This window comes from Chondrus crispus, genomic scaffold (genome assembly GCF_000350225.1).
Source record: "Chondrus crispus Stackhouse genomic scaffold, scaffold_73, whole genome shotgun sequence".
Classification (NCBI taxonomy): Eukaryota; Rhodophyta; class Florideophyceae; order Gigartinales; family Gigartinaceae; genus Chondrus; species Chondrus crispus.
In genome coordinates, this window is record NW_005178667.1 from 1 (window position 1) to 16,827 (window position 16,827).

At 49.1% G+C, this 16,827-nt stretch overlaps 6 protein-coding genes; 2 read left to right on the top strand and 4 right to left on the bottom strand.

Annotated features, from left to right (window-relative positions):
* Nucleotides 1-5,219: 5,219 nt before the first annotated feature.
* On the bottom strand, nt 5,220-6,660 carry CHC_T00007408001 (hypothetical protein). XM_005710991.1 is given in 2 exon segments: nt 5,220-5,550; nt 5,551-6,660. 1 exon segment carries the CDS (start codon nt 6,658-6,660, stop codon nt 5,551-5,553), a length of 1,110 nt encoding a protein of 369 aa, XP_005711048.1. The 3' UTR covers nt 5,220-5,550.
* A 35-nt stretch (nt 6,661-6,695) lies between these two features.
* Nucleotides 6,696-6,851, bottom strand: CHC_T00007409001 (hypothetical protein). Its single transcript, XM_005710992.1, has one exon. It carries the CDS (start codon nt 6,849-6,851, stop codon nt 6,696-6,698), a length of 156 nt encoding a protein of 51 aa, XP_005711049.1.
* A 3,405-nt stretch (nt 6,852-10,256) lies between these two features.
* On the bottom strand, nt 10,257-12,405 carry CHC_T00008711001 (Mitogen-activated protein kinase 15-1 MPK15-1). XM_005710993.1 is given in 2 exon segments: nt 10,257-10,851; nt 10,852-12,405. The coding sequence occupies 1 exon segment, from the start codon at nt 12,403-12,405 to the stop codon at nt 10,852-10,854; it is 1,554 nt and encodes a 517-aa protein (XP_005711050.1). The 3' UTR covers nt 10,257-10,851.
* A 514-nt stretch (nt 12,406-12,919) lies between these two features.
* Nucleotides 12,920-15,280, top strand: CHC_T00007410001 (hypothetical protein). The gene has a single exon (XM_005710994.1). The coding sequence runs from the start codon at nt 12,920-12,922 to the stop codon at nt 15,278-15,280; it is 2,361 nt and encodes a 786-aa protein (XP_005711051.1).
* A 12-nt stretch (nt 15,281-15,292) lies between these two features.
* On the bottom strand, nt 15,293-15,412 carry CHC_T00007411001 (hypothetical protein). Its single transcript, XM_005710995.1, has one exon. The coding sequence runs from the start codon at nt 15,410-15,412 to the stop codon at nt 15,293-15,295; it is 120 nt and encodes a 39-aa protein (XP_005711052.1).
* A 529-nt stretch (nt 15,413-15,941) lies between these two features.
* CHC_T00007412001 (hypothetical protein) lies at nt 15,942-16,706 on the top strand. Its single transcript, XM_005710996.1, has one exon. It carries the CDS (start codon nt 15,942-15,944, stop codon nt 16,704-16,706), a length of 765 nt encoding a protein of 254 aa, XP_005711053.1.
* The last annotated feature ends 121 nt before the right edge of the window (nt 16,707-16,827 follow it).

The window sequence follows — 16,827 nt, forward strand, 5'->3', positions numbered from 1 at the left end:
AATAAAAAAGCCACGTGGAAGTCAAGGTCGAAGTGTGGAGGCCTCCGTTTATCGGGAAAGTTACTCAGGTCGCATCGCCGCTGTATATAGCAATGATGTAAGCCGCTTCGGTGCCCATAAATTTTGTATGGTATCGAAGGAAGGTTACAGGACTTCCTTTACATCTGAACAAGTCGAACAGATACAGGTCATCTACGACCGTCGAAGCGACGAGCACATGGCAGATAGCTACAATTTACGTGAAAGAGGGCTCCAGTACAGTGCTACAGTACTGAAAGTCGTTCAAACACTTTCCAATCTACGGCATTTGACGGTCATGCAGTCGGAAGATCCTGCGTGGTTTTTGGCAAGAGCATTCAAGTTCACATCTCGAACTGGCAGAAACTTTTTTGCTGCTATATCTCGTGACTACAATGTTAGTCTCTCAGGAATGAGCCACATTTTAGGCGGCAAACGCCTCACTCCAATGACGCAGCCGCTCAGCCTTGAACCTTGCGAAGTGAAGGAGCAGCTTGACGATAAGTGGGACAGAATCCAGAGAATAACTGGGATCCGGAAACAGAACGATAGTGTTGTGGTAACTTCAGAAGATCTTAACGCCTTCCTTGCTATGTCTTCGACTGCAGTACAAAATCTCCGCAAAGACAATATAATTTCACTTTTATTAACTGTTGGCAAAAGGGAAAAGAGAACGATGAGAAAGCCACAACTCATTGATGCTGTGAAAAGGTACCAGGCACAGTTCCGAAATGGAATTGGTGTGCCAGCAACGCAAGGTCCATCTTATAATCAAGAAGATATATATAGAGGAAATGCTGCTATTCTCCGCACAAACCTTTATAAGACCTCACTCGACTCCTGGGCGATGAAGCCATTAGTATCAACGGCTGGTATGAAGGAGGGCACGGTCAATGAAATACAGGTTCTAAGGGCCATACCAGCTTTTATTGAAAAACACTGTGTTTTCGATGCTTCAGTTGCGCATCAGAAACTGCTTCCTTTATTCGGTACCCAATATAGAGCGGACTACGTCCGAAGTGTTGGCCTTGTTGCGTCAAAATCCAACCCAATGCTCGCAGATAGCCCTGATGGGCTGATAGGGCTAACAGATGATGATGGGAATGCTGTTTGTGCTGCCATAGAAGTGAAAACTATGGCATCTCCCAATACAATTGAGAAGGCGAAAAGGAGGAGGGACGCCTACAGCCCATTTGTTTCTATAGAACATGTAGGGAACTCTGAATCTGCTGCAGCTCATTTCAAGGAATTAGTGGATACCACGGGGTACAGGTTTCAATGTATTCACTATTGTTTAGTAACGTCACTGAGGAGGGTTTTATATATTGTTGCAAAAGGCAGCCACAATGGAGTTGGGGAAATACTATATGCAGCCCTCATAGAGTTTGCAGATGTGGCGACTTCCTCTTATTCCTTTTGGATGGATGCGGTGCGATTAAGTGCTTTTGACTGGGTGGGCAAACATGCCTCTCACATACCTTCTGAATACGACCTTTTACTAAGTGGAAGCCACTCCCCTGATCTGTATTCATTGGCCTCGCATTATAATTTGTGTAGGGCCTATAAAAGGCTCGTAGATGCTAACGGGCCGTTACCGCCCAGTAGAATGATACGTCCTACATTATTGGTTTATTGGAACGCCTTGAAGGGGGGTGTAGATGAATTCAGTCGGGCACTGAAAAGCTTGGCCTACACTAACTCGAGCGAGAACCCGATCGTTAGTATAATTGGGAGACTGATTTGTGGGCAGGTTTGTAACGCTGCAATTGTTCATCGCATAGCTATCGCACGCACAAAAGGGTATTTATTGGCTTCAGAAGAGCATGCTACTACGAAAGAAGGATATAAGAAAACACGTCATCGTGCAACATCTTGTGCAACATTTGGGTCATTTGCGAGGTGTCTCGCACGGGAATATGTTAACATGGAGTCGGAGAGCCGAGACTCCAACACGACCCTCTGCCAAATGGTCTCTAACAGAAATAGATACTCAACAGGGAACCAGGGCAATTTTCATGCTGGAACGCATGCCAACATGAAGCACATGTACACAACGGATGTTGTAGAAAAGTACAATAGAAGGGAGGATTCAGTAAGGCGTCTAAACGGTTCTGAAGAGCATCAGGCAATCAAAGGGAAGGCTGCGTATTGTAGTTTGTGTTCGTTTACTCATACTATAATGTACAGGCAGAAGCGTTTCCAAAAGAAAGGTGGATCTAAGATGCGACAGTGGTGCGTGTTGTGCTCGCAGCCAATCTGACGCTCGTGTTGGGATATATGGCATACGGAAAGGAAGCTCCCGAAAGCCGAAATTAGTCCTGCGGAGTTGGCTAAGCTCAAGGAGAAAGCAAGAATGTCTACGTGAATAAATGAGCATCAGAATTGTAACGGTTAGAGCACGAAAGGGGTGACGGACAATGCGGATTTCATTGTACATATCTTGCAAACTAGGGAGAAGGATCCTCGAATTGGGAGAGTTGTCCCAGAATTGGGAGAGTTCTCCCAGAATTGGGAGAACTCTCCCACGGTCGTTGGGAGAGCTTCTCCCACTTTTTCTCCCAAAAAAAGTTTAGGTGACCATAACTCCATCCCTCCCCGTCTGCAATACCAGGCGCTTCGTTTGTAGCTGCATATCCACTGGGGTATTCGAGCGCGCAGCTCCAAACCGATATTGGTTTGAAACAAAATGACAGGGGAAAGATTTTCTATTTTTGCAAGTCAAAAGTTCTCCCAGATTTTGAGCACAGGGATATTACGGTAGATTTCACAACGGACAAACATTGCCATTTGAGGCCACTTGTCAACTACCCGAGGGTACACAGCGGCCACAAGAGTCAAACGTACCATGGCCAGTAGCCCCATTTAGTACCCGTACCCAAGACTCCTAAGTTGCCGAAACGGTCTTGTCGATTGGTGTTCATCCCCAACGATCTTGGTGACAGTGATGCTGCATCCCTGCTGGCACATCCCATTCTCGATCTCCCCTCATTGTCAAGGCCGTGTTCGTGGATCCGGTCGGCGTCTGCCCAACAACATCATCACGCTTTCCGCACCGCGTATCTGCATTCCCTACCATGTCCACCCCGGCCTTCATCGCGACATCGGCTACTTCCTTCCTGCGTGCCTCAGCCTCCAAAATCGCTGTCGACACCGTCACCGAGCGCGTCGCAAACCTGGCGTGGACCGGACCGTCTCGCGCCACAGTGTTCTACGCTCCAGTTGGAGCGAAATTCCGTTCGCATCGCGCTGTGGCACATCCTAGAGTCACTCTCAAGGGCTTGCGTCCGGGAACTCCCTATCAAGTGAACGTCGTCGGCGATGGATTCGACGCGAGCACCTCATTCACAACGGTCGCCGGTGCACCCGACGCCGCACTTGGCGATTCTTCACCAGAGGTTGAAGCCCCGTTTACGGAGCTCTCTCGCTTAGAGATTCGAGTCGGGAAGATTATTGAATGTGAACAGCACCCAGATGCAGACACGCTCTACGTTGAGAAGGTTGATGTGGGAGAGAAAGAACCGAGGACGATCGTGTCGGGGCTTGTCAAGTTTGTCCCCCTAGAAGAGATGGTAGGGAGAAACGTTGTCGTCCTGTGTAACCTCAAGCCTCGTTCAATGCGAGGGGTTACAAGTCAGGGCATGTTGCTTTGTGCGTCTAATGAAGATCACACAAAGGTTGACCCGCTTGCCGCCCCAGACACCGTACCTCTAGGAGAGCTTATTACGTTTGAAGGGCATCAGTGCGCACCCATCGACCCCGGAAACAGAGCAACAAAGGCATTTGATCGCATCGCTCACGATCTGAAAACAAATGACGATGGAGTCGCCATGTACCAGGATGTTCCCTTTGCGACACCTAGCGGCCCATGTGTATCTCCGTCAAAACTAGTTGGCACAGTTTCCTAGGGGTAACAGTCCAGTTCTTGCAACAGAAGTCCCCATTTATTCTTCCAGCGCTTACACTTGCTCGTCGTTCCTGCTCGTCTTCCTTGTGTTACCTCGCGTCACCATTTTCAAGGATGCGCCCGAGCTACATGACTGAAAGAAGGGTATAGTCTGTCGCTCCACGTGGGTGGGAACAGATATTTCGTCGTCTGTAAACTCGCGACGTTGCCTGAGGTAACAACACATTGCCCACCCACTGAGGCAAAACGCCACGCAAATACCGATTGAGTAGTAAACCGCGTGTCGGATTGGATATTGCCATTTCAGACTTATAACTGAGGGATCATCGCTGACTCTGCATCGCCATTCCTCATTTCCACATGATTTGGCAGAGAAACAATTGCTCTTTTCTTTTGGAAAATCAGCAACAGCAAAGTACTCCGTCGAAGTCGTCACATTCGAGTGCTTCACCAGGAAGCGCCAGCATGTGTACCTATTTCGTTCGTATTGGTCAAACAGTCAATAGTAGATGCAAGGAGCTGCGTTAGGTGATCACGTTCTGTGAACTCATGCGGACTCTCAGTGCCTATTTTGAAATAGACGAAACGTACCTCCCTACATTGGCAGCGGAAGAGCTAAACAAGCTTCGCCGCCAACAGGATAGATTTGCTCTTATTATCTTACAACCCTCGTCCTCTCTTCCCATCTGTAAAAGTTGTAAACGTCGGACAAAATTAACCTTGCGGCGTTAGTAATTTCTTCAAATCGCAGACATGGACGATGACGCAGGGCACACGGGCATTTAAACGTGCGGAGATGGTACTTAGGAGAGCACTTACAAATTTTCTGTTTGGAACCTCCACAACAACGATTGCCTGAACCAACAAAAAACATCCTACAAAAAACAAGATAATCGCATAAACAAGATGCGTCAAGACAGGGTTGCTGGGGTTTTCAACACTTGCAGTAACTTTGATAGCATTACACGGAGTCTCGATTTCAGCACGAGCACATGGCTCTGGTGCGACTACTTCGTTTGTGTCAAAAGGGACTAGTTTCATATTGGAACTTCACAGAGTTATGTACAGTTTGATGAACTTTAATCTTTGATGCTCTCTATCTCGGCAAAGAATCGATACTGACGCGCGATGCAAATCTTTAAATGAACGTTTTGGACACAGTTTGTTCATGGCTTACTATTCGGAAGTCTATTTTCTGGGGCCCGTGAATTGCTCTGCCCTATTTCGGCACCAAAACAAAACAAGCGTGGCTGTGACGGCCTTAGAATGCTGCTGCGAAAGGAGACATGACACATTGAAGAGACGTCGTTTAGCAATTGCTGTGGCTTGATCAGGCAGAATTCCTCATTTAAGCGGCCAGTTTAGCTCCTTTCCCGACCGCTGAAACGCGCCGACCTAGAAATACCTAGCAGAATGTGTTCGATAGTACAGTTTGGATGGCATCGCGTGCTCGAGGTTTACCAACCGCTACACAAATGGTGAGATCCAGTCAAGAGCGGTCGTGTAACAGGAACTGCAGTTCTGTCCATTGAATATAATCCAGTATCTTGTGCCTTAAGGTGTCGCTTTCACTCGGAGCGCCCAGTCAGCCGTGCAGTATTTCATGTTGTGGACAGCTCTGTTTCTCGTCATGGCACCGAACCTTGATTCTGCTGCAACAAGGGAGTCGTGACTGTGGGGGTCGACGACGGAGCATTCTCGTCTGGGCTATCATCAAGACCTTCAAAATCAATCTGAGGGACATTTTCCTGTACCATCTCGTCGAATAGATGTTCTGGTAATGTATTCCCGACTACTTGAATGCCATCTTGTTCCAGCGCTTCTGGAATTCTGTAAAGGAACACGTTTCCTCGGACTCTACGTAAAAATGTTTCACTCATCTGTAGTACTTGGCGGTCAATTTCGGCCTGGTCTTGGTTACCACCACCGTACATGAGACGCAACTCGTAAAGCGTGTGTTCAGCCTGATACGCAAAGAGGGCACCCAAATAGTAGAGCGTACCACCTATCATACACAGCAGTTGCTCGACAAAAAAGCCAAGAAAGTAAATTGCGAAGAGGCAGAAGCTAATCCAAACGACAGTGAGAAAGGGAAGCGCAGCTGCTACCGTGAGGATGATGCAACAATATCCGAATGATTGCCAAAGTCCCTGACCGTATAGCGATAGCTGATATTCCCTTGGAACAATGATGAGATACAAAAGAGCAGACAAAGCAATGATAGAAAACGTCGCTGCGGAAAGAAGCGAAAAACTTCCCGGGGCATGTGGGTAATAAATTGATCCTTCTGAAATAATAGAAACCAAGAAGAACAAAAGCGACGCGAATGCGATTTGAAACATAACAACAAACTTGCTTTCTCGGTCATATTTTCTTAGCCAGAATGCATCCGAAGGATCTTCAATCCCGTACGCACATGGCAGAGACTCATTCTTGCAACTCTCGGAAGAGTTGCACCCATCGAGTTCTCGCAGGAGCGACACTTCGCGAGGAGTATACTTTTCTGGTTCCTCACGACCAATTAGATGCACGTCTGGTCTTTTCAAACTGACTACGTCAATCTGCCACCTGCACGGCTCCGTGTCTGGTGGCGAAGACAACTTAGTGTCTCGACAAAAAGAAGGCTCCAAAAAATGGACCAAGACAACCTTGCAAATCTCGGGTAGGGCCTCGCGAATGGCCCTTACTTCGGCGGGGGGATGAATGACACGTTGGAGGAGTGAACAAAGAAGGCACATAGAGAGCAATTGAAATGCCACTCTTTTCCGACGATTCATATTAGGTTGAAGGGTGGCGGAGCGCCGTGATATGTGGAAACGATTGCAAACCGAACGTCGACATGCTTTGATGGTTGTTGGCAACTGCTTATCGGCATACGGTTGTCTTTCCTGGTTTGTTTGAATAGGGAGCCAACAGAGGCATACAACATATTAGTGACAGGGGCGGGCCCTTGCGAGAAACACAGAGAGTGTTTGTTGAATAAGCAGTGTGGAGGAGATGGGTAGATGCAAGTCTCGAAGGGGCATTTTCAGAGTATTTCCATTTTCTCCTGAAAGTTTCGGAAAAAGTAATTGTCACAATTTGGCTGTGGCTTGTTCAGTACGACACGTGCAGCGCATCGTGACATCCAGCTTGGACACCGCGGATTGGCTCTTGCGTTGCTGGTTCTTTTGCTCCACATTGGGTGCATCCAGAAAACAACACTGTATCACTCGACTACTTTTTTGACCAATCAGCGACCGATAAAGTGGTCGCCGGCTGACTACTTTTGACCATCTGATCAAGCCCTCTCGACCCCTCTCCACTCCACCACTCCCGCACCACTTCCCATTCCATCCTTGCGCACTGGAGTTCCACATTCCAAGACCCCTCTCTCGAGCTTGTCGGTGATGCCCGCTTCGCCAATGCCCTTTCGGAACAGCCGCAAGCACACTCTGGCAGCTCTAGCAGTATCGCTAGCAGCTCTGGCGACATGTCTTGTCGCCCGGAGGAGGACAACAATGCGCCGCAAGCGCCGTCATCGCAACAAGAACCCAAAGTACCTCCGCCCAGCCATTATTCGCCCTCGCACACAGCGGTCCACTCCTTGGCGCGTGCCCTTCAACTAAAACTCTACTCCATGAGTGAGGGAATGAGGTTGGATGCCGGCCTACCTCTGTGAGCACGTCATTTGTGATTAGAATGCACCAGTGCGAATAGCAAGAAGGGCAGTCGGAAGAGCCGACAAGTGCTCGTAACTTTCTGAACTGAGTTCCGCAACGTACTGTGCCATGCGGAATGCTTGAACGGAGGCTCTCTGGTGCGCGCGCATCTTTGGATGATAAAACCTGTTTCTTCATCGCGTGAAAAATTGACTAAACCTGTTTCGACATAAAGAGTGCCCCCATGCATTGTATCGAAAGGCAGTCCTTCCCTAAACTAGAATGGCGACCCTCATAAAGTGGGCTGACCCGGAAATGGTCGCCTTCCCAGCGTTTAACTCTTCCAAACCGATTGCGCTTGGTTTGACTGGAGTTGCGTAAAAAGTGTGGTACGCAAAGGGGTGTGCTGTGCAACTTGCGCTCGAGGACATTGTCAATCTTCTCAAATCTCCTTGCCTTCCGAGAAGTGCAGGCAATGGCTGAGGTGGTATGTGGCGCTGACGACTCGGCGGTTAGAGAGAGTAAAGGGTCTCAGGGGGTTTCAGGGGGTCTCAGGGGGTCTCAGGGGGTCCCAGGGGGTCTGACGAGGAGAATCTTGCCCTGCGTGTTGCTGATCTCAGCAACATTGCGCTCTCAAGAGCGCAATGTCTGAGAACTCCGCAAGAGGATCATCTAACGGCGGACTTGTAATAATTAGGGTGACCCTAAATATTAAAGAAGTGTGATGCAACACGCTTAGAGGGGCTGGGCTCATCGCTGAATCACCACCACCTCCAAAACGCGGCCTGACTAAAATATAGTCGATCCAATCACCTGACGACAGTTGTCTGCATTTTGTGTCGATGCGGCGATGGTTGAGGTATGAGAAGGGAAGGATACTAACGATACTGAACTACTGTACAGTTGGCAGTGCCAACTGTAACCTAACTGTAGACCTAAATAATGCACCGGAGTGCCAAGTTGGCACTCCGGTGCATTATTTAGGTTGGCGGTGACGGCCGCTCTGTGACCTCGCGACCTCCGGGTTGTCGGAATAATAGCATACAGTAGTCTCACTTTTTAACACGCACTTCGCGAGAGAACCGGATCAATTTTCGGACATTTGTTGGAGTCAATAAAATGTTGCAGTAGCTCATTGGCCAATCTTTGACCACTAACCCGTTCATGGTGGTGTTTTGAAGCATTGGACAAGGTTTCAACGCAATTGAAGCAAGACAAGTGGCCCAAAATCCATTCTGTTTGCGGTCTTGTCCTAGTTTGGAGGAGGTGAAAAGATGGAATGTAGTCATTGATAGAAATAATCAAATTTCTAGTTTTCATTCAAATATTCAAGTTTTTGAAGTTTCGCATGATCCTCACACTGAGTTTGACGGGATGATATGATGCCAAGAATGGCCAGAAGTGCCCTCATGGCCGTGTTAGGGCTGACAGAAAATAGCCTGCCTAATGACTTCCCATCCGACAAGAATTTACGGTGGAAGGTATCTTTCCTTCGTTCACAGATGAAGGCAGCTCTGAGAAATGCCAGCTAGTTTGCATTGCTGTACTAATAGTTAAAGGGTCAAATATGATATTTGTAGAATTTGGTTATTTTTATCGATGCATCACCCGCCAATTTTCCTCTTTTCTCTAAAGCTCTCAGACCAAAGGAATAGTCTTCTGGCTTGTTTCAGGTCCATATTCGAGGTCTGCTCGATCACAGCTTTCCATTGATACGAAATTCATTCAGAAAGCACGAATGCGACATTTTATCAACTAACTTTTCTGTCATGAAATGGGCAAATTTTGATCCGGTTCTCTCGCGAAGTGCGTGTTAAAAGAATGACCCGCAAAAGAATATTCTTTTTAGTAGAATACATACACTGTTTCCCGTCCTGGGAATGGCCAAAAAACCCCTATTTTCATGACATTTATTCATATACGACATAAGAATATGGTATTTCGAATGTCGCTTTATCCCATGGAGTACAGTATGTAGAAGGGAATGTATTTTGGTCCTCTAAACGGCCAAACAGACGTCCGAGATCTGCTTGGTATAACGGTCAAACGGATGTTCCGAATTTGGCTGTACTACGCTACCTTCGGTGCATCAAAAGAGATCTCAGCTGCCAATGTGCAAACGCAGAAGCAGACGAGAATTGATTCCTTCTTTTCAGGGGCCAGTAACCTTGCTGGACAAGCATCATAACTGCCGCCATAGGAATATTCTCTTTACATGAATAATAATGTCCTTTCCCGTCCTCATTCTTATAAAGAGAGATTACTGTACTGTACCTGCCGCCACAGTTTAATACATGCCCTCCACAATAACACCTTGCAAAACATTGATATATCAGTTGTGAATACACTGAAAGACCAAGTATCCAACGAAGTTTCAATGCCCGGTTGACATATTAAACAAGCGTTTGGGTTTCGAAGATATCAACACATAAAGTCTTGAGGTTGGTCAAAAAGGCTTCTTCTTTAGGCATTCTAAACATGGCTTGAAAAGAAGTGCACATCTTACCAAACTCCATCCTTCCGCAACGCACAAGTCAGCTGCAGTGGCGAGAGTTTTTTTTTCCTTCTTGTTGAGAAAGCACAAGTCCAGAAAAAATAAGTTGAAAAGTAGCCTCATATGAGGTCACTTGTCGTAAAGATCTAGACGACAAGTGACCCCATATATACGGGATGGTCGCGAAATGCAAGACTGGTGACGTAAAAGCCGGTCAATGTATTTTCGAAGTCGCATCACGAAACAAGAGTCCCATATACTAAATGAATCAAAGCATGTCTAGTTGCAGAGTGCGAGAATGTCAGAGATTCCTGTGTCGTGTCGTCACTCCAGAATGAAAGGGGTACGGCCACAAGACGCATCTCAGCCTTGTCCCTCGGTACAATACCCTTCATTCGAACACGATACGCTCGCATCACCATAACCAACATGCATGACTGCAACTTTTCAGCTCTTCCGCATGTGCTTCAAAGAGAGCGTGCTCGTTGACGGCCATGGTATGCTTGCCGTGCTCAGGATGAATTGCAGTCGCACCACAGATTTACAGTAGCCTCATACAGTTGTGTCACGCCTCAAGGACGGGCATCTTTCTCAATTCAGCACTTCGCCGTGGCTGCTACGTGCTACCTTGTCAGCCTTGAGAGCATCTTTGTCGTAAGTGGCACTATGCCTTCGGTATCAGCTGTGGCATCGAAAAACCAAGCTGACGATACTTGTCCTTCACAGATGGAGCACGGCACTAGATACTAAAATAACTGATGTCGTGAGCTGATTTCCTCTTTCATACCGTTTCACTATCGTGCACCCACGTACGCTCCATTGCCGCTTCCGTTGGCATTGGCAGCGGGCTCAATGCCCGACATCATATCAGGATTCATCGGCCGGTCCTTGCCTGATCCTGGACCTTGAGGTGGCTGGTAACCCGCACCACCTGAAAGGTGAGCGTGATTGGCGAAACTGCTCGCATGGTGATCCGGGGCTCCCCCGTATTTTGAAAGCTCTGCTTCACCCATCGTGCTGCTCTTGAAGTTGAGCGTGCCGGCTTGTGGCTGTTCCTCTGGGTTGATTGCGGCGAAAGTATCTGTTGAAAGTGTCCTGAATTTGCTTCCGTTTTGGAGGTCGTTGTTATCCATGTCCTGCCTGAATTGTTCGGCTTGACTTGGGCCCATGAAACGGTAACCACCACCAGCCCGAGCAGCCGGTCCTCCGAGTAATTCTTCAACTGCCTCTGGATGGTGGGCAGCAATCTCTTTGATAAATTCCACTCTCATTTCGTTGGCAGTGAAAAGCCTTCGCTCAAACTGAAAGTCTCTTTCATCGAGTGCTTGAGTTTGCTGGCCGTAGCCGAAATGGCGCAGGTCGTCGAAGTACGGGAGTTCGAGGGCGTCGAGAGCGGTTATTCGCTGATCTGGATCAAAGGTTAGTAACCTTTGTAATAAGCTAATGGCGCCGGGGGAAGCACCTTTGTACATGTCAGCTAGTGAGGCTGGGGGACGGTTGGGAACAGAATCCATATAGTCTGCGAGTCTGCGATCTCCTAAGCGGGCGATGACTTGACGGGATGGCTTTCCCGTTACGTTGAGAATCAGGGAGAACTGTTCCTTTGCGTTAGCGCCTGGAAAGAGGGGTTTGCCTTTTCCGAGAATTTCGGCAAAGATGCATCCGACGGACCACATATCGATAGCCGTTGAATACTTTGAGGATTGGGCGAGGATGAGTTCGGGGGCTCTGTACCACCTGGTGGCGACGTAATCTGTCCAAAAGACAGGATCATCGCCGCGTTGAAAGGCGGCGCGGGCAAGACCAAAGTCACAGATGCGAAGCTGGCATTCGGCATTGACGAGAATGTTGTTCGGGTTTAGATCGCGATGGAAGACCCTCGCTGAGTGCATGAAGTTGACGCCTCTGAGGAGTTGAAACATGAAAAACTTGGCATGCTTTTCGAAAAGCACTGTCTTACTCCTGAGCAAGCGGCCGAGGTCTGTAGGCATGAGTTCAAAGACTACGAAAACATCATTAAATTTGTCCCTCTCGCCCGGGATGAGGACGTCTTTGACTGCTATAATATTCTCATGAGAGTGGAGAAAGCGGAGAAACTTTAGTTCTCTGAGAATGCGAGTGGCCATACCCGAGGAGTCAAGGACACGCTTAATACGCTTGACAGCGACTCTCTCATTGGTAACTTTGTCCAAGGCGCAGACGACAACGCCGTACGCCCCCTCGCCGATGACTTTTTGGACAGCATAACGATTAGCCTGGACGGCGGGGGTGAAGAACTCTCTGCGGGTGGCCTCGCGTCTAGCGCGACGCTCGGCGACACTGGGCGGTTGGCGATGTCCCGAGGACATGGGAGGCAAGTTAGATGGCGAGAGGTGGAAGAGAAAAGGAGAACTTGGAAGAAAAAACACAAGGTAGTTGGCGGGGAGGGGGGAGGGGGGAGGGGAGGGGTGGGGGATGCGAGAGGAATTGAAAAAGGAAGGGTGAGGGGTGGGGTGTACAAGTATGCGGGGAGGGGGGGCGGAAGAGGTGAGAGGGAGGGGGGGTTTGTAGATGGGGACGCAGAGGCGAGGCAACAAGACCACGCGTAAAAAGTCAAAACTGGGCTTCGTGAGCGTCTTACTGCACACTGTATCTTTGCTCCGCCTCGGCAAATATTTTGACCATGTCACGCACTACGCACATGTCACACCTCTGTCACCCACCGTATCACACGTGTAATACCTGCACAAATTCCTTTTGGCTTTCTCCCCCGCCCTTCTGTTTGCAGCGACTCATCTTCCTCTTGCGCCCTCACCTCTCCACCGCTACTTCCTTTACGCAGCATCCCTCCCCCCTCCCTGTCCTCCCCCCTTACCCCTTGCCATGCTGCAAAACACCCTCTCCTCCCTCCTCGTCTCCCTGGCGAGCCGATATGCAGACCTCTCTCCTGCAGACGTCGGCATCGGCATTGGCGGCGGCCGCCTCGTCATCGACGACGTCAAGCTCCGCGCAGACGTCTTCAACTCCGCTACCCTCCCCTTCCGTGTCCAAGAGGGGCGCGCTGGTCGTCTCAGAATCAACGTACCCTGGTCGGCTTTATCACACGCTCCGGTAGAAGTATACCTAGAGAATGTCCGCCTCATCGCCGCTCCAAAGCAATCGCCACCAGAGCACACTGCTTCAACCTCAGCTTCCCCTTATGTCGCGCCGCCCCCACCGCCACCGATTCGGGTTGAAAATATTGTTGAGGAAGCGGCAAAAAAGGGCGATTGGCATCAGACCATTGTCGGCAGATTACTGTTTAATGCCTCTGTTGAGCTGTATGGCCTAAAGGTCGAGTACAGGGACTCGGATTGCGTTGGCATTATTTCCGTGGCTTCATTACGTGCTTTCAGCGCCGGCTCTGACTGGCAAAGCCGCTTTGTCTCGCTCAATGCCGATTCTGACGTCCGTCGTCAAGGTTCCACTTCGGCTGTCCCCATGCGCAAATTGGTCAAACTCGCAGGTCTGCACTGGGTAATGATTCCGAAAAACCCCACCGCTGCCACAGAAGAACACTCCCATAATTCCCAATTGGATAGAGAATCCTTTGAGAGTAAGAGCCCCATCGTTGATGGTATTGCAGTCACATTGCGTGTTTTGCTTTGCACAGGAACCGCGTACACAGATGCTCATCCAGATCTTTTGACCCCCGGTCTCCATACCGAAATAGACATCGATGTCGAAGATCCTGCCGTTAATCTAACATCGCGCCAGATCAAGTGGATCGATCGCCTCGTTCAGCAGGGCTTTGGTTTGAAAAGGAAACTCGCCGCGACTTCTGATCACAATGTCCTCGTCCCGAGCACTGGTCCCTCTCTCAACACGAAGCGGAGACCGAGACCCGTCTATCCGGATCCGCTTCAAACGTCCCCACGCAGTACCAACGGCATATCAAGCAGGCCATACGGCGATTCTACCACTGATCCCGTGCGACAATCCGCCAGTTACCCTGGAGCGAAGCCTGGACGCTTAGCCCCACCTCCGTCCGATACAGATAGTTACTACTCGACACCCAATCTTACTCCGGAAGGCCATGACTTTTATACAGATGAGCAAGTTGATGCTGAAATTGAAGAAGTTTCTGACTATGACAGAGATGAACACCATGATGATGAAGAGATCGAGGACGAATTTATGCAAAAGCCTGCACAAGGTGGACTACGGTCATTTTGGCGAGCTATTGTTAGTGAAAACGGGGATGAGACCGTTGATGACGCTGCTATTGCTCTGGGCTTGGTCGACGGGGATATTTCAGAGGAAGAAGTAGATGACAAGTACGAGGAACCAGAGGAGCAGAGTGCAGACTACCAATATGCGCGCGACGTTGTTCAGGCGGCGGCCAACGCTGGGGGACTCACAATGAAGCTGCGTGTCAAGACACCAGACACAGAAGCCTGGGACCTCGTTGACAGCTTACGGGAAGAATTGAAACGGGAAAGAGGCGTGCGACGAAGATTGGAGAATCTCGAGCACGTGCTTGAAGAAGCAGAAAAGCGCGTCAGGGAATCGGAGGAAGATGCGAGGGCGCTGCAGGAACGGAATACATCGTTGGTGCAAGAAGTGGAGGATCTGGAAGCGATGACGTCTCAAGCAGGAAAGAATAAGGATGCCATGATCAGGCAAATGGAAGCAGCGCTCAGCAATGCTGAACGGAAGCTGCAATCGATCTACCAGGCACAATTCAGCAACAAACAGGTACAGAGAAAGCCCGCCGTGGTCTCGCCACAGCTGCAGCACAGCTCACCGCCGCCACCGCCACCGCCGCAGATAATGATTGATAGCGAGGATATGACACCAACAGAGCCTCCAATTCTGGACAGGGATGTTTCTGAATATCCGGCTCGCAACACAGGTGAGATTTTGAAAGCGCAAGAAGATCAGGAAGAAGTTAGCGCCGATGTCGACACAGAAGTTGAAGGTAAGAGCTCGATTAGAAGCACGGACGAGCGGGAGAATGGCGATGGCTTGGTTGAAGAACCAAGGGAAGCGACAATTGTAGATGTGAATGCGAGAGAAGAGGCTCCAGAACCGAAGCAAATAGTCATCAATATTCCGAAGGAAGATGGGGAGAGGACGCTAGCGCATGCCGACGAAATGGCTAAGATTTTCATCGAACCAACCAGAGAGGAGTATTTTTCCAAGATGAACACCTCGCAGCATTTCGTGGAGGACATGTCATCAGAAGGACTAACTTTGATTTAAAGTGCAGATATTTTAGCAGATAGCCCGAGGATTAGAGAAGACGTGGAGAGCAAAAGCAAATCGCGCAGGAGCAACTCTTGACGTTCGTTGTTTTACAAAGCTGATGTAGCGAGATCTGCGACTGAATGGCATAGAACTAGGAGTCTTGGTCTGCAGCCAGGCCCATTTGCGAGAGCCAGCCAGTTTCGCTGGCACCGTCGGAGAAGGGAAACGGCGCCAATGACGTAACAAACTAACACGATGGTAGTCAAGCTGGATGGTGCTTCTTCCCTCGGGCAACCAATTGCGCAAGGTACACTAATTTTTCATTAAACCATGATCCGCATATTCTATTTTGAACTGGAATTTCCCGCGTTTTTTCGGTATTTGGCAAATGTACGTACAGTAGATGCACTCCGCCTTCTCTTTTTGGACGTCCTCTCGTTCCTCGTCCATTGTTCCCGCTTTGTGTCCGGCCGCCGTCGCTCACATCATCCATGAAAGTCTCTATCGACACTGCGAGATTAATTGCTGCCTGGACCTGGGACGCTGGCGACGACGCCTGTGGCATTTGCCGCAACCCGTTTGACGGTTGCTGTCCAGACTGCAGCGTACCCGGAGAGACTTGCCCAATTGTCTGGGGCGGGTGCAAGCATCCATTTCATTTACATTGCATTTCGAAATGGATATCAGCACAGGCTCCGGAGCAACAGAAATGCCCAATGTGTCGACAGGGTTGGACGTTCGAGGAACACCGTCCGACTTAAATGACGGAAGGCCGCCGCCACATCTCGCCAAATATTATTACCAAAGACACAGGCTGTTTCACAAGTTTGACGAGGGGATTGAGCTGGACGAAGAGAGCTGGTATTCAGTGACCCCGGAAAAAATCGCGCAGCATATCGCGGACCGTTTCGCGGGGAGGCAAGTTGTCCTTGACTTGTTCAGCGGAGCGGGAGGAAATGCAATTCAATTTGCGCTGGCAGGAGCATTTGTCATCGGAGTAGAAATTTCGAAGGAGAAGATTTCTTTTGCTCGTAATAACGCCGATGTGTATGGAGTTGCTCAGTATATTGATTTTGTGCAAGCTGATGTGTACGAGTTTGTTCCGGTTCTCGTGAACAGCAGTCCGCTTGTAAATGGGATATTCTTATCTCCTCCGTGGGGCGGGCCTGATTACACTTCCGAAGAGATTTTTAATGTTTCTATCTACTCTGAGATTGTGAGACTCGCGAAAGAGGTATGCGAAGATGTCGGTATTTTGCTACCAAAAACAGTAGATTTAGAGAATGTGAAGGAACATTTCGGACAGTGTGAGCTAGAGCATAATTATTTGGGAGACAAGCTAAAGACTGTCACCGTCTATTTCGGTGCGCTAGTTTGCAAACCACAGGCAGGTTGTGACCCGAACCTTGGTGATATGTCAGACTGGCTTACTGAGTCGTAGTGCAGCGGCACTCAGCAGAAGTGGTTTTATAAAATTGAGATAGAAGTGATGCTTTCCCATGCTCTGTTTCTCCAAATTAGGGCAAGGCTGCCCAGAGAATTGCCACTACAGTTTGCTTGCC